At 37.0% G+C, this 23868-nt stretch overlaps 1 protein-coding gene across 1 annotated transcript; it reads right to left on the bottom strand.

The window, feature by feature from the left end:
- Nucleotides 1-1232: 1232 nt before the first annotated feature.
- Nucleotides 1233-3496, bottom strand: LOC112566657. The gene is made up of 2 exons (XM_025242951.1): nucleotides 3386-3496; nucleotides 1233-2965 (listed from the first exon to the last, which is right to left on the bottom strand). The coding sequence occupies exon 2, from the start codon at nucleotides 2870-2872 to the stop codon at nucleotides 2069-2071; it is 804 nt and encodes a 267-aa protein (XP_025098736.1). The 5' UTR covers nucleotides 2873-2965; nucleotides 3386-3496; the 3' UTR covers nucleotides 1233-2068.
- Between the last annotated feature and the right edge of the window lie 20372 nt (nucleotides 3497-23868).

Raw genomic sequence — 23868 nt, 5'->3', positions numbered from 1 at the left:
CATAGAGAAAAGCACATTCAGCGGGAATTGTTGATCATCAAAATGGATGTTAAAAAAAGGATCTAGGATTTTATGGCTGCATTTAAAACATGCATGTAAACTTTGCAGTGCACTAGCAGAGTCGGTGTGAGATACATGTGTCACTTCTATCATTAGTATACATACACGAACACACTCTCACACACACACACACACACACACATTGTAAGCGAGGCCCTGTGGCATAGACAGGTTTGATCTTCAAAACATTTAACTTTTATATCACTTAACTCTCTACTTAACGTTGACAAAAAGACTATCTTCAACAAACACTCGCACACAATTACACGGCATGGCTGGTTGTTTTTTTTTTAAATTTCACTAAGTCTGTCTCTTTTCCTTTCTTATATGACAAATTAGGGGAGATAACATATAGCTTGCCTCTCTTAGAGCAGCAGTTACCTATCTCCACGGCTTAAAATGTGTGTTTTTTTAAATTAAGTATTTTGATTTTGATATTATGATTTCATATACCAATGTATCTGAAAATGAGAAGCTGGTGAAAAAAAAAATTAGTCCTCTAGGACGAAGGAAGTGGCGAGAAATTCGACCGAACACATTTATACATCCACACATACATAGTTGAATAAAAGTGTGGAAGAAAATCGAAAGATATATTTAATGATATATTTTTCTGATTTGCGTTTGTAATTTTGTTGTCGTACATAAAATTATAAAAGAATTACATTTCACTGAAATTTAAATAAGCAAGTTGTTTTCAAACAAAACTTTTTTTAACACCTGCTTTTTTAGGCAGAATATTAATATGCGTTTGTTGTCTCAGCTCATGAATATATCTATTAGACTGGTAACTACACAATAGGTCTTAAGACTATCTATAACGCATAATAATTAACAAAGATAACAATCAAACATCAAAATATGCATATAAAGAAGAATAAAAATATGTTGTTTATCTGATAAGAAGTTTACAAATGTTGAACATAAAGCATTGATAAGCATATAGTGTGTCACTTTTTCATAGAAAAGGACACATTCGGGTGTCTGAGGTGATTAAACCATTAAAAAAGCAACAAATAAAAAATGCCGTCTAAACTATAAGAAAAGCAGACTATGAACACAAATATAATTATGTTGACATCGTTCGCGCTAGCACGCGCGCGCACACACACACATACAGGTAGAAACCTTAGCTCAGACATTTGGAAAGGTATTTTTTCGAAATGGGTTTTTTCATGTTCAGAAAACAGCGTGTTTTAGGTCCATTTAATGACATTGGCAACTACCATTCTCCTGTTTATTTGAAAGCCAACATTTCCGCTGTTGCCGTTTTCAATATGTGCAGACGATGAATTAAGTAAAATCAACTGACAGATTATAACTGCATAGGACATAATGTACGAATAGGGAAAAAGGCCAAACTAGAAAGTAACTGCAAGTAATCTGAATGGCCCGATCTTTTTGCAGCTACACAATATGGCCATCAACAAGTACCCCTTTCTTTAGCTTGGAAAATCCATCCAGTGGCTGTTACTATCTACCGCATGTGTCACGGTATTATTCAAGATTATTTGCCGACGAAATTGACAACTTTCATCTCAAAATCCAGTGAATGTAAACTGTATGCAACCCTTTCCTGTAGTAAGAATATTCTTCCTGAAAAGGTTTGAAGTTCATAACGCTGGGATGCCCCTGTTTCTATGTGTTTTTACGTGCATTGTCGCTAGTGTAAAATCATGTGTAGGTGAGTCTGTGTGTGTGGTGTGTGTGTTTAAAGACACTACTTCCTAATAATAAACCAATCATATCTCACCTTTTACAGGCATGAGAGAAAACCTAGAGACTTTATAGTCATTCTGAATAATTAGTGACTTCCCTTTCTATTCCTTAGTCTCCGGACAATTTCTGTCGCTAGCCTTTTGAGGGTCTGAGTGTAGATTTTGAACTTCCAGCTGAATTCCAAGTATTTTTTTGTCGATAATTAACAATTTCTTTTTCAGAACTTCAAAATTTTCGGTAATGGTGCTTGGGTTTGTCCTCATCATAGATTCTTCTATCATATAAAATCTTACTTTAAGTTCATCCAGTTCTTTTGCAAAACCTCATTTTGCGTGCTGTCTTTTTGCTTGTTGCAAAGGCTGTTTACAACTGTCTGTAACCTCTTCAGCTGACTTTTAACAGATGTAATCTCAGATGCTACTTGCTCTAAACCTAATGTCCTTTTATTCATATCACCTTGCATCTCGCTAGTAGTCTCCGACTCGCCCGTGGTATCACAGTCATCAGTCTCCCCTAGAACCTGAGTTCTGTCAAATACCACACCAATGAAGGTAGAGACAGCCTCTTCATCAATGGCCAAGTCATCGAAGATAGGTATAATAAACTTCGGTCGCTTACTCTTGTTTCTCTGCCGATAATGCTGGGAATCCTTCTTCCTAAGTAAAAATCTGTATACATCATTTGATGAGAAAAGATTTTGTTTTTCGGTGAGGCCATGCTCACACAACTGCATAATTACAGCTTGATTTTCGCGAGCAGAGACTATTTCTTCTTGTAGTTGTGTACCCAGTTTCATAGACAGTTCTGCTAGCGCCCTCTGGCTGTTTCTTTCCGCCTGCGTCACTAGCGCCCTCAGTGCGTCGGCACGTTTGCTGATGACGTCAGCTACCGCCTGCGTCTCCCGCTGCAACGTGTCCTCCTCCTCCCTCATCGTCGCCAGCGCCGCCTCCAGCACATCGAGATCGTCTGTGATGGTTTCAACAAATGGTGGGAGAGAAGTATTTTGAGACGACCGTGTGCCACTAGAGGTCAAAGGTCCAACCCGGTGATTGGAGGTAAATATGTCATGACACCGCTGACACTGGGCGCACATAGTGCGACAACAGTCACTGCAAAAGTACACGGCCTTCTGACGTTGGTCACAGACTTTACAGGTGTGAGGTTCACAGGTCAAGTTGAAGTTGGCCTAACAAGAGTCAGAAATGAGATGTATCACAACAAGTAGAGATACATTGATCTTCCAGCAGAATATAAAGTTTGTATGTTTTACTATTAGCATCAATATCTCATCATATTGAGTATGCGCCTTTTACCTTTTAATTTGAGACGCAGCTTGGTGAATTATCGTAGTACTTTTAAATCATAAATAAATAAGCATTATTTATTCATTGTGAATTCAAGCTTTCTTCTAAATGAAAAGAAAACTAGGCATATCAAATCGTATTTTAAAAAAAATACTGTGATGTATAATATTCTGTGCAAATGAATTGTTATATTGTTGAAATAAATCGATATGATCAACAAGTGATAGATTTTGTTCCTGGTGTGAAACAGGGATGTGACTCTTTTACAATGTAAAAATGACAGTTTTGTCTGAGACATTCACCTGAAATTTAGCCACTCCACCAGCTGGCACTGTGATGACAGTTTTGCAGATTGGACAGGAAAATGTCCGTATAAATTTCCTTTCTTCCTACCATCTTCCTTGCTTTCTCGCCTCCAAAGTAATCTGCTTACAAAGAAAGTATAATTTAGGTAATTTTAATTCAGAAACGAGCATTATTTTATGAATATATTAAGTTGCAACGACAAGTTTATCTACGAACCGCAACTTTTAGAAAACAGAATCAGGTTAGTTTTATCTCGATTTACGAGAAGACTATTCAAATGTATTAACGCCAGTGTAATTTTCATAACAGAAAGTAGGTCAAAAGTTCGACAATCAAAAAAATTATTTATAAAATAGATACACACATATTTGCATGTCGAGTTGACAATTAATATATAAAAGTGATTAAAAAGGTGTAAGATTCCTAAAGTTCCTGGTGAGGGATGTGCTGATATAATTTTCTTAAATTACTTTTCTTACTTTGCCCTAGAAGTATGAGAAACAGACTGAATCTACAAACACGAAGTAGAAATTGTAGTCCTGTCAGCTACTAGCCCAGTGGTTCTTAACCTTGTTTGAGGTACGGAACCAACAAGTTTCATATGCACATTCACCGAACCCTTCTTTAGTTTCATCAGAAATTGCGGGTGTGTCTGGACCTCCGTGGCGGAGCCTCCGCCGAACCCCTGAGACCGACTCCTAGGGTTCGATCGAACCCCGGTTAAGAACCACAGTACTAGCATAACTGTAGATAATGTTAGGAATACGTTTAAAACAAATATTCTTACCTTGCTACCTTTCTCAAGAACTCTCAAACAAGGAAGACAAAACTCGTGAAAACAAGGCAGCGTTCTGAGACTACGGTGGCTGTGTGGGTCCTGACACATTTTGCAAATGTTGGTGGCGTCGTTAAAGGAGCTGCCTGTCGCCATCGTGGCTGTCGGTGTTGTAGGTGACCCGGCAATACGACGGCACAACCACACGAACGGCCTGCGTTGGCGGAGGTTGAGTAGACTGCAAGGTGTTTACCTTCCCTTGTGGAGGGTGTTATCAGCGTGCTCTGTGTTGCTGTTTGTTTGGATAGACGCTAACCTTTGGTCGCGTGCAGTTTACAATGTACAGTAAAGTGAGATAAGACCCTCGTCTAATGACACACATCTATAAAGTTCTTCCGGGTTTGTCAGAGCGGTATTCAACATGTTTCATAACACATTCTTTGTGTCATAGGGCTCGCTAAAACCTGCACTGGTGCTGTCCTCTAGAAAGACAAAACCAAAAGTAATAGCCGTAAAGGTAATTGTGAAATAAGGAGTTTGATGTCCTTGTAATAAACTTACAAGGAGTAAAGTGAGAAAAACTGGAAAACTATGTACTGAGTGGAATGTCCCAGAATAGACATGTCGTTAGGCAAATATCTGTTGTACAACAGGAGTTATTTAAAAACAAACAGCTATCGTCTTTACAATGTTCAAATCATAAGCTAATATTAGTAAAATGAATTTTTTTATAGAGCCTTTTTGACAGACCTGTTTACCTGCTACGTAAACTGCTGCTGTCAGAGAGTCACAAATAATGTCCAAATGCTAAACTCGTAGATGAAACTAGAGAAACAACGATTTCGTGTGGGATTCAATTAAATGGACATTAAAATTGTTCTCACGCCCACAGCTAGAGAACTCTTTAGTCATTATTAGAGTCTACGGTGCAGGCTTTAGAGTTGTTTAAGACAGATGACCAGAGAAAAGCAGCAAGGGTGGGGAGTTAGGGAAACGAACAACGTCAGTGGCAGAGGGACCTTCATGACTAACGGTGATTGAGATATCTAACCTGTCTATGCCAACCCTCGTTGGTCTTCTCTCACGGTCCGCATTTTTTCTACCCGCTCCTTAGAGGACCGTCTACCCGGGCAGTGGTTGGCGGGGGGGGTGTGCAGTGAGGTAGAGAGAGACAGAGTGAGCTTATGGGGAGCGCCAAGTAAAGAGTGTCAAACATTTTTTTTTCTTTTTCCTTGACTGGTGTTAATAATTAAACCTTTTGTTTGCATTGTCAACAGGTGCATGTCCTTCTTAGACCGGTTGGTATTATCGTTTGTCGACTGCGATCGGGTAAATGCCGTGCGTGTTGCGTGCGGGAGTGCTCGTAGTGTGAGTCAGTGATAACATAAAAGCGACGAGTAGCACCCGCAATAGTCATAGGGTGTAGTTTGTTTCTATGTTTCCTTTTTATAATCAACGTTGAGTTGAAGAAACCTCGTCGCGTATTCGTCCGATGACACGCTTTCTGTCTGGTGAGTGAAAGTATAAAAGTCGTCAAGAAAGCAGCAGCAGGTCGACAGTTTTTGGAGGACATGGTCAGAATGTCTTTAGCATAAATGACGTTGTCGTGTGTTCTTCCAGTGACATTCTTTGCTGTAAGTATGTGTGTGATTGCACCAACTTCAAGTCAAGAAACAAGAACCTTTTGGGTCACCATTTGGTACACCAACAGCGTAAAGAAGCCTTAGGTCGGCAGTTCTTCGATGCGATGGTCTAAATATCTTTAGCTTTCTTTTACACCAAAGAATGTTTCTTTGCGACGAAAACTCTTTAAAAAAAATGTAGGTTACACAATGGAATTAATCGTACCGCTTTAGTTTGAGAATCTCGACACAAAGAACCAGCAAGAAAAAATCAACCATCGGCACTGCCAGTTGTCATGGTAACACCTCTATGGACGATGCGAACAGAACATGGGATGTCTGTGAGAGGTAGAATGAAACGCTAAGGCAATCAGAATAAATTAACGTTTTTAAGGTAGATACGAACGTCTGTATATTCCCTCGGTCTCCAAAGCATCAAAGTCTAGAAAATCAGTATGGAGCGCCCTCTGTAACATTGTTTGTCCTTTGTAGGCAACGAACAATCAATTCAATTTCTCTTTTGTCACTTTTATAAGCTTTGAACTAAAACGCAATTATTTTCGGAAGTGTCTGTGAACAATATTAGCTTAGACATTTGTTGCTCACAAAAGCAATAAAATATGATTTTTCAAAAGTCACAGCGCAATAAAGAAGCAAACAATCTCGTTTTTTAATGCGTTTTCTCAGGCACGTGTTTAAAAACTAACCCTTCCACGAAGATTAGGCGAAAGAAAATTTTGCTCTTTTAATTTTGAGAAATATGTTGCGTCAACGAAGGTAATTACAGAAAAATAGTTTCATTTCTCCTTCCTGAATCCATAAGCGCAAATGTGTGTGTGCGTGTGTGTGTGTGTGTCCCATTTCTTTCCTTTAGGACTTGCAATATCTATTACTCCATTATTCGACCTGTACTTATTATTAACATTTTGGCGAAGACTTATTGTTTATATTTATTATTTATTGAAAATGCATAATTTAAAATTATTAAGTATACTTCGGGTTATCATTTTATTAGTATTAAAAAAAAAAAATACTGGAACGAGCTTTACTACAAGTGCAATACTTTAAGAAAAAATGTAATTAAAAAAAGTTTTTAAGAACTTGCTTTTGAAAAATATCCACTGCAATTAAAAACCTTAATATAAATTTACCTTTCGCAGAAACATGTCCCTTCTTCTGATCTTTCAAAAATAACAACATTTTTTTTCCTTCATAGAAGAATTTGTGTTTTTTCCCTGCACTGGGTAATTTTTAATGCACATAATAGTGTGCTTAACGACTTTGCTTTCATATAAAGTCTATGTTAGAAGCAAACTACATTTTTAGTTTTATCTTAGCAGAAAGATTTCTTTCTGTTTCAAACTCGTTTTCCCTAGTGTGATTTTCTTCGCTATGCAAATCTTTAGGAGTAGCTCTACAACAGACGATGTAAATTTTGTAACAGATATATCTATCACGGAAAATGTCTTCTACGATGACACCAGTCAGAGGATACGACATATAGTAGAAACAGTTTTCTTTGCTGGTCTGACAACACTGGTGTGTGTCATTGGAATCCCAGGAAACATCATCAACTGCCTGGTGTTCTGGCGACAGGGACTACAAGACCGAATGAACTTGTGTCTCTTCTCTCTCGCGCTCACCGATTGCTTATTCTTTCTGTCTTCTTTAGCAATTTTCTCGATAAAATCCCTTATTACTTTGTACGACCCATCTCTAGGTGAGGAATATCAGGTTAAGATCACGTGGTATTTGGTTGCTTTTACTACAGCTGTTCGAGCGACCTCTACGTTTATCGTCGCCCTTATTGCAGCAGAAAGATGTGTTTGTGTTGTCTTTCCACTAAGAGTCGCTACTTGTGTACGAACGAGTACCTTGGGAGCTTTTCTGGGTACGTGCTTTCTTATCTTCTTCAGTACTGGCCTCTTGTATAATTTTTCATTTACGGTTGAATATTTGAATATTTTAGGAAAAACACAGTGGACAGTTTCTCGTACAGCATTTTATGAGGAGCATAGTACTGTAGTCAAAATTTTAGTAAACATTTGTCTGGAAACAATTCTACGCATCGCTAGCTTTGTAATAGTTTGTGTCAGTACTGTGGTAACGGTCCACAAGCTGAGAGCAGCGATGACGTGGCGAAAGAAGACGACTTTCACATCCGGTAACATCAGCAGCCAGCAGGCGGCTCTCACCTCCATGTTAGTCGTCGTCTCCATCATCTTCATCGCAACCTTATTGCCAGTCGTCACGTGGCAAATCACGGTGTTATTTTTACCAGACCCTCTTTTTAGTCCTGTATTCTACTCCACCTACATGACGGTGTCTGCAGCGGTCTTTTCTTTTTCATTGATAAACGGTTGTGTTCACATTTTTGTTTATTACTATCGTTCACAACGCTTTCGTGAGACCTTTAAATTAATGTTTTTCAGAGATTAAATTTATATTCTTTAGTCAAATTAGTGTATTTCTTTATCTTCTCAGTTGCACGTGGACGATTTTATCACCACAGTAGCGTTTTCCTGTGGTGATAATCGTTTCCTTTTTGTAAATATATTATATAAATAACAGCTGTGCATTAAATAACTTGTTTTTTCTGATTAATAAGAACATTATTTTTTTTCTCAAAAAGGTCTAAGACAATAGATACGAATGCTTCGCTAACAAAGCAGGATATGGCCAGTGGCCATTATTAAAACTATTACATTATAAATTATGCATTGCTTAAACATTCATAGAAACGTTTACTGAAGAATTGAAGTTGTAACAAACAATCTTTGCATTTATATTACATTTTTTTCAGATTACACTGATGTAGCTTTTTCCCCTAAATAAATCTGTATGCACTGAAGCAGTTTGTTTACAGATGGAGCTCAGAATTCGGTAGATACATCGACCTTCGTTAATAATTGTAAATATTTAACGGGGGTTTTGAGTTACTATTTTTAATCAAAGGAGATAAGATTCATGTTTACATTATTATCAAGATATCACTTATAACTAAATTTACCTGTAGTTTAATTGTACTGACAGACTGACCATCATCAGTTCGAATATTTGTTTTATAATGTATGAATTTTTAACAGTGCGACTCTGTACTACTACTATAATACAAAGGAAATCGCGTACGTACGCGTTATTTCTATACAATTCACAATCCCGTAATTATTAAGCATTTCTTGAATTATATATATACTTACAAGTTTTAGAACTTATCATCTTATTATTGTATCTTCAAGCATTCCTTACAACAGAGGCAATAATAATGCAACCGATTACGCTGTTCTTTCTTTAAATACACCGGAAAGTTCATAACTAAATTAATAATAATGAATAATAATGAAAAATAATAATAGAATAATGTCGAGGACAACATCACAAAATGAAATTTAATACAATGTAAGTAAAATCACAACAACATTATCGGTTGAAAACATTAAACAGAGAGTTTAAACGCAATTGCAGGCCAGAGTATAAAACGTGCTCCTGCAATATTTGTAAACGAGATAAACAACTTACTTACCTAGTCTAATGAAAGCCAAAAACATGAATCAGATGATAATGCCATTGTCTGAGCATCGTCTATTATGGAAGTTGATTTACACTTTTTTGTTAAGATTCTGTAGAAACTGAAATTATTGCCAAAGTCAATGTAAGTGGCATCCTCTTGCTCTCCGTCTTGACCGTCCTACCTCAGTCTTTCACCAGACAGTCGAGTTAGTTCTACCCAACCCTTATGCTTGTCTCCAATTTTATTCAAAGCTTATTACAGCTAGTGCAAATGGCAGTGCTCATTAATTGACAAGATGCTTCAGCGTCTTAGAAGAAATGGAAAAATTGTCTTTATAACTATGTGAAGTAAATTCGTTGAAAACCAGTACATTATCCTGCCTTGTAATCAGTGTAAGCAATCGTAAAAAAAGAGAAAGGATTATTATAAAACTAAGTACAGTTTGTGTGTTTGTGAGTGTTTGTGTGTGTTATATTTAGTAAATGTCTTCGAATTATGCATTAGTTAAGTAGGAAAAAATGTGAAACATATAAAAAGAAAATTTGTTTTCTTAAAAAGAGTGAAATATCTTTTTTTCAGCCATGCTTCTATTGTGCAAAAAAAAAAAAAAAAATTAAGACGTTTGTATCTGACTGTTGCGTCACTGGATGCACGCTCACAACCGCTCAAACACACAAACACACAAACACACAACCACTCGCTCGGCCACAGACGGCGCTCGACGTTCCTGTCGAACCGCAGCTGAGTGCAGACCACACAGCAATGACATAGACAAAATGAACGGTGCAAAACAAATAAATTTTATTACACACATAGAATAATACTAAAGAATCGTCTCATACACAAATACAAGTCAAAAAAAGAAAGATAAAGAAAAAGAAACTGCCCTGTGCACAGGCGAGAGACAAAGAAAATGAAAAGAAAAGAGGACACAGCACCCGCACCCATAGCGGGGTGGCAAGTCGATAGGCGGCCAAGGTGTTTGCCGACTGAAGCTTGCCCTCTGACCCTGCGTGACGCCCCAGCGCTCTCTCGTCCAGGCACACCTTCCACTGGGGATCTCTGCAGGTGCGAAACCTGAGCAGCCCGTTGGTCACGTGGGCGCCTGCTCGCAGGTTCGCACCCTCGCTGTACGGACGAGGTGAACTGTCCCTTGACTCCTCCCTCACATCAGCGCGCGAACACCCGACGACAGGCCAACAAAGCACGGGAAGCACAACACAAACAGCAAAACAATCGTTGACACGCGACACATTTGCCATCTATTACACAGAAAACGGACCCAATGTCATTCCTGTTGAATTATTAGCTTGCTAGTAACCTCAGTTAATTATTTATTTGACTCTAGCTTTAACTGTAAAACACTTTAACGATGCATCTTTTTTAATCGTATAAACACAGTGTCGGTTTTGTTAAAAAATGTGTTTATGTGAAAGGAACTCTCAATTCTCTTATTTCCTCCAATTTGTATGTTTCAACTACGTTACGGTGTACCATGTCTTCCTTGTTAATGGCGATACAGTTGCTTTGGAGAACTGACCTTGTAGGTGACAGATATACCTGATGTGCGAATGACACAAAAACAATAAAGGGATTAAATATAAAAGAGACAAAATCAGATGCGCACGTCAACCTATAGCTAGAAAGAAAAGCAAGGAGCAGCAAACGAATAAAAAAAACCCAGAAAGCTCTTTCTCTCTGATTTTGTTCAGCATCTTTTCCCCTGTGGACCATGGCGGCTGACGGCAGTGACATCCATTCTACTAACTCTGCTCTTAACAAACCACTTCTATACCATTCGGATTAATGAATTTTGCCGGGCCACAGTCTGTAAAAGAAGAAGTGCAGGTGAAACTTTATACCGCCCTGTGAACGAAAGAATTGGGTGTACCATGAGCCGTTGTGGGTGAGTGAGAAGACGAGTCTGTCAAGGGGCGCAGTTGAGCGTGAGCGTGTTCATGGTGTGCGTCAGAGAGAACCTAACAGTGACGGCACGCGACAAGCAAAACATGTTCTTGTCACGGGGTGTGTTCTTTCTCTATATTCGCTCTGGATAATTAAGGTTTAGTTGAAGGAACCTGGTCGCATGTTCGTCCATTGGCTCCCTTTCTGTCAGGCGAGTAAATGGATAAAGGTCGTCAACAAAGCAGCATCAGGTAGACAGTTCTTGGACGACATGGTCCAAACGTCTTTACAATAAATGTTTTTGGTCGTGTGTTCCTTCAGTGACAATGTTTGCTGTATCTTTGTGATTACACCAACTTCAAGTCAAGAAACAAGAACCTTTTTGGTCACTTATTGGCACATCGACAGCGAAATGAAGCGTTAGGTTGGCAGTTCTTCCATGCGATGTTCTAAATATCTTTAGCTTTCTTTTACACTATAGAATGTTTCTCTGCGACCAAAACACTGGAATGAATCGTACCGCTTTAGTTAGAGAATCTCGGCACAAAGAACCAGCAAGAAAAATTAAACCGTCGGCACTGCCAGTTGTCATGGTAACACCTTAATGGACGACACAAACAGAACATGGGCTGTCTGTCAGAGGTAGAAGTGAAACGCGAAATCAATCGGAATAAATTGATGTTTTTAAGGTAGATACGAACGTCTGTCTCCAAAGCACTAAGGTCTAGAAAAGCAGGTTCGGGTTCCTTCTGTAACCTTTATAACATTGTTTGTTCCCTGTAGGCAACCAACAAACAATTTAATTTCTCTTTTGTCACTTTTATAAGCCTTGCGCTTAAAAAACAATTATATTCCGAGGTTTCTGTGAACAATATTAACTCAGAAATGTGTTGAGCAAAAAAAAGTACTAAAATGTGATTTTTTAAGGTCAGGGTGCAATATAGAAGCAAGCAAACTTGTTTGTTTACTGCGAGCTCTGAGACACGTGCTTAAACAAAAATCTTTATACAAAGATTGGGCGTAACCAAATTTGTCACTGAGAAAATATCTTGTGTCAACAAAGATAATGACCGAAAAATCGTTTTTTTTCTCCTTTCTTAATCCATAAGAGCATTTCTGTGTGTGTGTGTGTGCGCACGTGTCCTATATCTTTCCTTTATGACATGCGATTGCTATTACTGTATTAGTCGAGCTCTATTTACACCTTATTAACAGTTTGTCTTTGTCTTACTTTATATATTTTTTATTTATTAAAAACTATAAATTAAAAATCTGAAGTCATCGAGTCATCATTTTATTTAAAAAAAAATAACCAACTGTAATGAGCCATGCTACCAGTTGAGTATTTTTAGAGAAAAAAATGTAATAGAAAAAATTCAAGTACCTCCATCTTGAAAAAATATCGACAACAATTAAAAGAACTATAAGTTTATCCTTTCGCAGAGACGTGTCTATTCTTCTGAGAATCTTTGGAAAAGTGACGACAATTATATTTCAAAGTTTTTCTCCATAGAAGAATTTGTGTTTTTTCTCTGCACTGTGTAATGTTTAAAGCACATAATAGTATGTGCTTAACGAATTTACTTTAATGTAAATTCTGTATTAGAAGTAAACTACATTATTCGAATAGTTTTATCTTAGCAGAAAGATTTCTTTCTGCTTCAAACTCATTTTCCCTAGCGTTTTTTTTTTTTGTTTTTGTTTTTTTTTTCGCTATGAACATCTACAATCGCTCTACAACAGACGAGGTAAATTTTGTAACAGATCTATCTATTACTGAAAACGTTTTCTACGATGACACCAGTCAGAGGATACGACATATAGTAGAAACAGTTTTTCTCTCCGGTCTGACAACACTGGTGTGTGTCATTGGAATCCCAGGAAACGTCATCAACTGCCTGGTGTTCTGGCGACAGGGACTACAAGACCGAATGAACTTGTGTCTCTTCTCTCTCGCGCTCACTGATTTCTTCTACTTGATGTCGTCTTTAATAGTTTTATCGATAAAGTCATTTATTACTTTCTACGACCAAGCACTAGGTGAGGAATATCACGTTAAGATCACGTGGTATTTGGTTGCTTTTACTCTCTCTGTTCGAGCGACGTCTGCGTTTATTGTCGCAGTCATTGCAGCAGAGAGATGTGTTTGTGTTGTCTTTCCACTCAGAGTCGCTACTTGTATACCAACGAGTACCTTGGGAGCTTCCTGGGTACGTCCTTTCTTATCTTCTTCAGTACTGGACTTTTGTATAATTTTTCATTTACTATTGCAGTTTCAATGTTTTAGGAAAAACACAGTGGGCAGTTGTTCGTACAGCATTTTATGAGGAGCATAGTACAGTGGTCAAAATTTTATTAAATATTTGTCTGGAAACGGTTCTACGCATCGGTTGCTTTGTGACAGTCTGTGTCAGTACGGCTATAACGGTCCACAAACTGAGGGCAGCGAGGTCATGGCGAGAGAAGACGACTTTGACATCCGGTAACATCAGCAGCCAGCAGGCGGCTCTCACCTCCATGTTAGTCGTCGTCTCCATCATCTTCATTGCAACCTCATTGCCAGCCGTCACGTGCCAAATCATTGTGCTATTTTTACCAGACCCTCTTTTTAATCCTGGTGTTTACACCACCTACATAACTGTGTCTGCAGCGGTGTATTCGTTTTTACTGATAAACGGCTGTGTTCACATTTTTGTTTATTATTTTCGTTCACAACGCTTTCGTGAGACCTTTAAATTAATGTTTTGAAGAGATTAAATTTCTATTTTGCAGTCAAATTAGTGTCTTTTTTTATCATGTCAGTTGCAAATGTACAATCTTTTTATACCAGTTGCGTTTTGCTGTAAGGACAATATATTCATGTTTGTGAATATATTACGGAAATAACAGTTGTGCATTTAATAACAAATAACTGTAAAGATGTTTGAACAGTTTTATTTACCCAGAGTTACTTGTTACCTTAATAATACAACTTTATTTTCTAATAAATAAAAATATCAATAATGTTACTTTAAAAAAATAATAACTAAAGTTCGAGATACGAAAACTACTTTACCCAAACTGGATATGACCAGTTATAAAACTAACACATTATAAATTCTGCGTTGTATAAATATTTATAGTCACCTTTAGTTAAGAACCGAAGTTATAAGAAACATCTTTGAATTTATGTCACTTTTTAAGCTCAGACTCATGTAACACAATTTTTATTTTTATTTTTTTTAGAAACCGATCTGTATGACTGAAGCAGTTTGTTTAAAGATGGCGTTTGAGGGCTCGGCGTATAAAACGACCTTCGTTAATAATTGTAAATTTTTTTATTTTATCGGTGCTTCTCAGCGACTATTTTTTAATCGAAGGAGATGTGATTCATGTTTACATTATTATTAAGATATCAGACATAACTAAATTAAACTGTAGTTTAATTGTACTGACAGACTGACCAAAGCACGGGTGCCTTTTTTGAAAAATAACAATCAAATAGGATAACAGACTATCCATCATCCCTCCTAATATTAATTTTATAATGTATGAACTTTTTAACATTGTGACTCTATAGTAAATAAGAATCGCATATTAACTGTGTCCAAGCTTATCAGTGTTGCTATGTCCCCTTATAACTTTCGTCGACCCTAACATTCGCTAACCGCAAACTTATTTTAAAGCAGTTGTTTCTACTGTGTTTTCAATAATCTCAGCCTCTCAGCATCGCGAGTGATGAGGTAAGTAGAAAGCCTTGAGGGGAGACAAAATATGCCAAGGCAGCAGTTTAAAGTTGCGCCCCTTGGATGGATGCAGACAAACCTCGGACGTGTATTGATGGACTGATGTCTGTATGCCGAGACTCACTCTTGGCCTCTTGCAAAGTGATCCGCTGTTAGTCTCGGCGAGCCGTAACAAAGAATGTGAATAAACCGGAAGCTATGTCACCTATTGCCTCGTTTTAGTAGTTAATCTGAAATGTGAATAAACCGGAAGCTATGTCGTCGAATGCCAGCAGTCCAGGGATATTAGTTTGTGGACAAACACTGTAAGGAAATCCGTCCTGATCAGGAGCATTACTCGTTATTGCTGATGATGCACAAAATGAAGTATTTGAATGTTATATGTGTATTGACTTAATGTGTCATTTTGCTGGCTTTGTTTTAAGTTGTATTTACATGGGATGACACTGTGTATCGTATAATCTCGCCTGTGTGTAGTGCTGATGAGATATTTGTGTGATAATGTGACCTTTGCTTGTCTCTGATTTAAAAAAAAAAAGACACATGCGGAGTGCGGTGACCACGACAAGAGCTAGCCTTAATAGCTGCATCTTTCTAGCGGAAATCCTAATAACATATTTTAAACATGAATGTTCAATTCTTTGATCAGCATTATTTTGTCGTCATAAATGTTATCAGCTTAGTTAGGTAAATACAAAATATCAAACTATCTTAAGTTATTTTTAGCTTTGAAACAATGTAATTATATAACAAGATTTTTGTTACAGTTTTTTTATCAAGATTTTTTTTTACTAGATCTTGAATATTTAATTTTTTCTTTAATTCCTTAATGTTTAGTTCACTAAAACTTTGGTTGGTTGGGCTATCAGGTTAATAGTCCTGAGAGTAAGGAGCAATACCAATCGTATCATTTCTTCTAGAACTTTAGCAGTTTTGACATTTTTAACTCGTCAAATATGTACCTTTAAGCAAATGTTTGGGCAAAGACATGTAGCTGAAAATGCTTAAAAATTCCACGTTGTATCTTTCGAAACACTTTTCCAATGGCAGGCACCCAAAGTATTGCCATATTTGACCAGACATTTCACAACATATACCCGGTTATAAACGCCTTGCAGGAACAGTTGTAGCAAACAACACTTTCCTCTTCACCTCAAGTCCAGCAATTGTTAACTCGCTTATCTTTAGCCCCTCTCACATATTTGTAAATCGGATTTGTAGACAGAAAATATGATTTTGTGAAAGTTTAAAAACAGCGATACAGTGTGTGACGAAAGGGGAAGAAAGAGAAAGAGAAACAGGGAAAGAGAAAGAAAAAAAAAGAGAAAGAGAAAGAGATGATATAATTCTTTCTTGTTCCTATTCGCCACAGTGGAGCATAGGGCTTCAAAGAGAGAATTACTAATTTTAAAACCAATTATTTACTACAATAACTACTTAGCAATCACAATAGCGCACGCGACGCACGTACAGCAATACCGACACATTATGCTAGCAGCAACAAAATCGTTAATACACATTTGAAAAAAAAGAGAATGTTAAATGCCTAGTTTGGGCCAAACTGCGCACACTCTACGCCTGTTTTCAAATTGTAGCGTCGAAAAAAACTAATAAAAAAGTTAATAGGTAGTTTTTATTTTAAGTAACAGCTCTGTTATTGTGCGCTGTGTTGTCATCACTTTGAAGGTAAGTTTCGGAGCCCGGGGATGTCACAGCACATCAGGGTGGTGTTTGTTCTTAGACATTGCGTAACATTTCTCGACGGAGAATACACAATTATCTTTCTTTTTAGTCATTTTTATAGACTTTCCTCTTATAAGTACTTACATTTTATTTTTTAACGATACTGGCTATGACGTACATGCGCACGAAAAAACTAAAAATAGCTCTTGAAATTACCGCACCCTGTAGAGGCAAACAGTTCTATTTGATCACTGTGTGCTTGGCAGGTACGTGCTAAAACAAATACTTTCTTACATTGATTGGGCGTGAGTATTTTGCATTTTAAAGTCTGAGGAAGTCTGGAATGTCAACAAAAACGACTGGAGAAGACTTTCTCTTTTCCTTCTTTTTTCTGAATCTGTGCATGCGATGATGATGATGTCAGACATGTGTGTGTGTTATGTGTTATGTGTGTCAGATGTGTGTGCGTGTGTGTACGCGCGAGTGTATTATGTAATTAAGAGTAATGCTATTTCTTTTACTTTATTCGCTTAACTCCATGTGCGTGCTCATCACAGTACATTTGATTCTTTTTATATTTTTAATTATTTATTGAAAACATTTTATAAACAATGGAGTAAAAAATGTATGCTAATCACTTTTACACGATGGACTCCATAAGAGACAAAGCTTGTACAATCTTATTTAAGAAAGCTTGCTACCATTAAAATATTTTTCACGTGAAAAATAAAAACGTTTTCGAGCATTTGTTGCAATTTAAACTGTTATTTTATTTTATCCTTGTGGATAGAAAATGTACCTTCTACGATTTTAAGAAAAATGACCATAATTTCATTAATGTATTTTTCTATAGAGTTCAAACATTTAATGCATAGTTCAAACTATGATTATCGTCTTGTCTTTAGTATAAATTCCGAAATAGCAGTGAACAACAATAATTCGAATACATTTACTTTTTTGTTTGAAACACAGTTTTCCTATTGTGTTTAAGTACCTTTTTTTCCTTATGGACAACTTCTACAAAACAAAAGATAAATTTTGTAAAAAAAAAACAAAAAAAACCAAAACAACTTACCTTTCGCAGAAAACATCTTTTAGGATGCCACACGTATATAGACACGACAGATAGTAGAAACAGTTTACGTAACATTATTTGTATTTTTTAGACAATAAACACACAATTCACTTTTTCTTTGGTCACTGTTATAGTACTCCAGTCCCTAATTAGCAATATTAGTTCAGATCATATCATTAACAAAAAAAAAAAAAAACCCAAATTGAAATTAGTTCTCCTTGTAAACACATCTGTTTGATTATTGCGTGTTTGTCATGCAAGTGCTTAATTAAACACATACATTCCTACAAAGATTGGGCGTAAACCGCTTCTACTTCAGAGTTTGAGCAAATATAAAATGTCGACAAGGAAGAAACAAAATAATTGCTCTTGTTATTCTCCATGTCTGCTTAGATACGTTGTGTGTGTTTTCCTTAATTTTTTTTTAATGTGATAGCTTTTACCCTATTATTCTAAGTCTTCGTGGTCATAACAGTTCATCTGTGAGTTGTTTTTATCTCTAAAAATTTATTTGAATTAATTCATATTTAAAAGTATATTTCTTGTCATCATATTTTGTTATAATCTATTTAAAAAAAAGCAAACTGTAAGGAGCTTTGTCACCAGAAATTTTTTTAACCAAATAATATTTTATAAATGTTCTTCACTATTTGTCTTTCATTGCAATTTAAACATTATTAAAAGTTTCTCCTTGAAGATAAATGCAGATAAATGTCTCTTCCTCTTCAGGCTTCCGGGGAAACGACGATAATTATATTTGCCCACATTTAGAGAAATTTGTCTTTTTGCGAACATTTCGAAGTTAATAAAGGCTTAGCGCGTTTCTGTAAATATAAATTTTAAAAGGCATGCTTAAACTAAAGCTATTTGAATGCGTTTATTTTACCAGAAGTGTTCTGTTTTGTGTGAAATGTGTTTTCCATTTTCTTCTCTAATGACCAACTTTAACGGTAGCTCTACAACGGACGAGGTGAGTTTTTTCACAACCGTATCTTTTGCCGAAAATGTTTTCTACCATACCACCAGTCAGAGGATACGACAGGTAGTAGAAACAGTTTTCTTTGCTGGTGTGACAACACTGGTGTGTGTCATTGGAATCCCAGGAAACGTCATCAACTGCCTGGTGTTCTGGCGACAGGGACTACAAGACCGAATGAACTTGTGTCTCTTCTCTCTCGCACTCACTGACTTTCTCCACTTGTTGTGTTCTTTCGCAGTATTATCCATATCATCATATTTAACACTGTACGACGCAGCTTTAGGTGATGAATACTACATGAAGACTGCGACTTCTTTGATTCCTTTTGTTATCAGTGTTCGAGCGACCTCTACCCTTATTGTCGCCGTGATCGCGGTGGAGAGATGTGTTTGTGTTGTCTTTCCACTCAGCGCCGTTACTTGTATACGAACGAGAACTTTGGGAGCTTTACTGGGTACGTGCTTTCTACTGGTTGTTAGTACTAGCCTTTTGTACATCTTTTCATTCAGGGCTGTGTTGGCTAAAATAATAGGAAAAATGCAGTGGTCAATAGCTCCTACACCATTTTATGAACAACATAGTGGAGTAGTCAAAATAATAATAGATATTTTTTTGGAAACAGTTGTACGCATCGCTAGCTTTGTAATAGTTTGTGTCAGTACAACTATAACTGTCCTCAAGTTGAGAGCAGCGAGGTCATGGCGACAGAAGACAACCTTGACCTCCGGTAACATCAGCAGCCAACAGGCGGCTCTCACCTCCATGTTAGTCGTCGTCTCCATCGTCTTTATTTTAACCTTGTTGCCAGTCGTCACGTCCCAAATCACTTATCTGTTATTACCAGACCCTATTTTAAATCCTGAATTTTATACCACCTACATGACAGTGGGTGCAGCGGTCAACTCATGTCCGCAGATCAACAGTTGTGTTCATATTTTTGTTTATTATTTTCGTTCGCAACGATTTCGTGAGACTTTAAAAAAATATTTTACAGAAATTCAAAACTGTATGTTAAAGAAACGAGATGACGATATACACTTCGATCATGACCGAACGTCAACATTTGAGGGTTTGTTTTAGGGTTTGTGACTATATTATTTATGTAACAGTTGTGCATTTAATGACATATAAGCATATAGGCTTTAGGACAATTTCTTCGCAGTTATTTGTTACCTTTAAAATAACGTATTTTGTTTTCTGAGAAGTAATGATGTAATTACTGGTATACACGATAAAGACCTGAATCTATACATACAGATACTATTGTAACAAAACATGATTTGTCATGATAATAAATAATGCATTATTATAAATAGTCCTAATTACAATTTATGACTGAACCAAAAAAATACTAAACCTTATGAAACGATGCATTAACAATCTTTGCACTTATATCACATTTTGGGAGGGGTGTACCTACAAGAAAGAAAAACAAGTTTGATGCTTCTGAAAGCATTCTGTGTGATTTCAAGTATGCTTAACGATAGCTTTCTATAGCTGTGAATACAAATCGACTTTTGTTACTAATGTTTAGTTGAAATGAGTTTTTGAGTGACTAATTTTTCATGGAAGGGCATAAGATTGCTGTTAACATCCTTGTCAAGTTGTCAGCGATAACCTAAATATTAATGCAATGGTAATGTTACTGCATTGCTAGACTGCCTAAGAACGGGTGTCTTTTTATGATTATTCAACTATTATCACACAACACATCATCCTTTTGAATACTCACTTCACACTGCATGATTGCATCAATCCTATGGCTCTGTAGTAAATAGCAAATAGCAATTTTTGTGTGAAAACATTAATCGTTGACGAGAGTTCAGTACCTATCAATTTTCCTACATCACCTACTAAGGTCAGTGTAGTTACCCGCAAGTCAAGTAAACAAAGGCGTGTCTTACCTTATCACGCCCCATGTGTACAGATTATTTTTCCTTCGGAGATAATAACCATCCTTCAAATAATTGAAGTTACGATTTTTTACGATTTTCCTCTGTCACACATGTAAAAAAAAAAAGTCCTAAGAGTTGTTATGAAATAACGGTTATGTGTCTTACATAATGTTCATCGCAGCATTCATGTTCTTACATGTGCCCATTTGTCTTTTCTTTCCCACTGAACTTCTCACACACGCACGCACGCACGCACACACACAACGATATATACATGAAGAAAGTGGTGAGCCTTTGCTTAACGGGCATAGAGACATTTCAAGGTATCGAAACAGCGGTTAAAGTTCGTCACATTCCTGTAGAAATCCGGACTGATTGCCGTTTTATTTTAACATTGCAGTGTATTTTCCATATAGATTAATAACCAAAGAATTTTTAAAGAAGAGTCAAACTTACAGAATTGACCCAATCACCTTTCGGGACCTCTAGTTCGAACCTGCTCTGCGCTTTTCGTCGTAGAGGGTGACATTTTATGTCTCTGTAGCTTTGTTCTTTCATTGTGTTTTGTTGGTATTTTAGTGGCCTTCTATTAACCAACATGGTAATTTTGATGGCGTCCTCCGTATTAGAAGTTTCTGTTTTTCTCTACTGATTAAAACGTTTTTGGCCATTGTCTTTTGCTTTTCTCATCTACTACTACTACTATTAATTTTCCTTAGTCTGTCTTTACGTCTGGGATATTACAATGTATAAAAGTTATTATTAATATACCTTTTATATTTCTTCAATTATGAATACACTTAACCAGTCTTGTATTAGAAATCCCAGTGCCTACGAGTGGTCTTTCACTTTAATTTTAATTTCATTCTCAAGAACTTATTTTATAAATTACAACACAGGCTAAAACTATTTCTTTTTCTTTCTGTAACGTGACCGTCAGTGAGGACTGTCATAGGTGGCCAGACATCTCACTTGTGCTCCTGCAATGTTTGTAAAGTTACAGCTTGATTACTTACTTAGTCTAACAAAAGCTAAAGATGTGCAACAGATAATAATTTTATCTAATCATCGAAGTGGCCGCACTTTTATGTAGAGATAATGCTGGTGAAGAAACATCGTTAGTTAAAAGTATTGTGAAGGTTCATGTAGTTGGCATCTCTTCGCTCTGTGTCTGGACCTGCCTTCCTCCATCAAGCACTATGCAGTCAAATTCCTTCTACCTGATCCGCTATGCGTGTCCTCGGTTTTATTCAACGTTGATCACAGCAAGAGCAGATGTCTATGCTAATTAATTAAATAATTAATTAATTATGCTGACATGTTTTATTAACAAATTTCAAAAAATTTGCAGGTATGAGTAGTAATTGTGGTTGAGAGCAATTTCATAACAATGCCTGGTTATCAGTCTTATCGAATGGAAAACGGGAGAACGGATGCGGATGCAGAGGTACGAGAGGTTCTCATTTAAAAAAAAATTATTTATTGCAAGTACATGTTTATCGATCACAAGTATGCACATAACAGACAAACAGAGGTTCTTGCACATTATCAATTAGTTAAAGAAAAATTTACTTCATTTATGCCAGAAAAAAATATTGCTGGCAATTTATTAGTAAGCACCAACACTAGCTCAACATTTAAAAAAGGAAAATATTAAATACTTTAAGCAAGAACTGTATACAATGAAATAACACTCTACCCAAGATTTTTAACTGTTAAAAAAAGCAGCAGAGAAAGAACGGGCTTATATTATTATTAATTATTAAAGGGAATAGGTCTTTTTTATCAGACTAAACAGCTTTGTTACTGTGCGCTGTGTACTGTCAGGGTTAACCTTAAAAACAATGGTAACTCATACAAATTTGACATTCATATTTCATAAAATATTTAAGAGAAAGTTATAGAAATTGTTACACATACCCGTAAACAATAAAAAAATGTCTAGATTGCAATAGTCTCAGTGTCTGGCTATGACTGGCCTGAACTTCTTGAAATCAAGTTGCATTGAGTTGATGTTGATGAGGAGGAGGATGCATGGACAGATTTTCTTCTCATGCACTGATACAAGAAGAATCTAGGATCACTTAACAAAGACGAAGCACGTCTCACGAGTATATGGCATTTAAAGCACTTACCCCCAAAAAAAGGACTTTTCTCCCAGGCGGATCTTTTTAAAGGCGGGAAACCCTGAACTCTCTTTCTTTCTGAATTTTTCCGTTTCTTCTCCCCTGACAGCAATGGCAGTGACTGACATCCCCCATGACGTCCATTGTGTTAACTCTGCGAGTAATGAACCTCTGTTGCACAATTTGGATTGCATGGGATTTCAGCCGGACCACGGTCTGTAAAATAAGACTAGTGCCGGGCCAAACATCTGACACGTTCTGTGAGCGATAGCATTCAGGTGTACCAGGAACCGCTGTAGGTGAGTAGGAAGAAGATTCTGGTCAGTGTGCAGGTGCAAAGTACAAGCGCATGATTTTCGGTTGGACTAAACTTCAAGATAGAGAGTGCTTGTGCATTATGCGCTATCTTGCTTTTCTTGCAATTTTCACTGTAAAAGAGGAAAATTTATTAAAGAAATTTATGACAGCTTCTGATGTTTTCCTGCAATCTGCTGCTTCTCTGATCTCTAATTGCTTCTCTTTTACTCGTAGTGTGCGTCCGACTAAAAGCGACTGCGCGCGACAAGTATCACCCGCTTCCCCATCACCTGTGGAAATATGGCAAGTCACTAGTCAGGGGGTGTGGCTTTCTCTCACTCTTGCAAACTAATGATTACTTGAAGGAAGCTGGATGCTTATTTTTAGGATATCATCCCTTTATGTTTGTAACATGAGTGAATGGATGAAAGTCAAGTCAGTAAAGCAGTCACAGGCTGACAGATCTTCCTCATCTGAAAAGCAGAGCTATGTCGGCAACTTTTGTAAGGCTATGATCTAAATATCTCTAGCTTTCTTTGGCACCAATGGTTTTTTTCTCTACGAAACTTGATCAAGTAAAGCACAAACTCGGAAAAACGTCGGATCGGTTTCGTTAGAGAATGTCGTCTGAAAAGAACCAGAGATATTAAACCTTCGGGACTGCCAGCGATGGTGGTAAAACCTCAATGGACAACACGAACAGAACTTTGTCTATCAGAGGTAGAAGTGAAACGCAAAGGCAAAAAGGATAAGTTGATGTTTTTACGGTAGAAGAGATCGTCTATGTATTCCTTCTGCACCAAAGCAACGAAGTGTAGGAAAGCACGAAGCTTTAGGGTGGTGTGCCTTCTGTATGTAGCAATGTTTGTACTTTATAAACAAGGAA

This window comes from Pomacea canaliculata, linkage group LG6 (genome assembly GCF_003073045.1).
Source record: "Pomacea canaliculata isolate SZHN2017 linkage group LG6, ASM307304v1, whole genome shotgun sequence".
Classification (NCBI taxonomy): domain Eukaryota; kingdom Metazoa; phylum Mollusca; class Gastropoda; order Architaenioglossa; family Ampullariidae; genus Pomacea; species Pomacea canaliculata.
The sequence above is the reverse complement of the archived record's forward strand: the minus strand, read 5'-3'. Positions and strand labels throughout refer to the sequence as shown.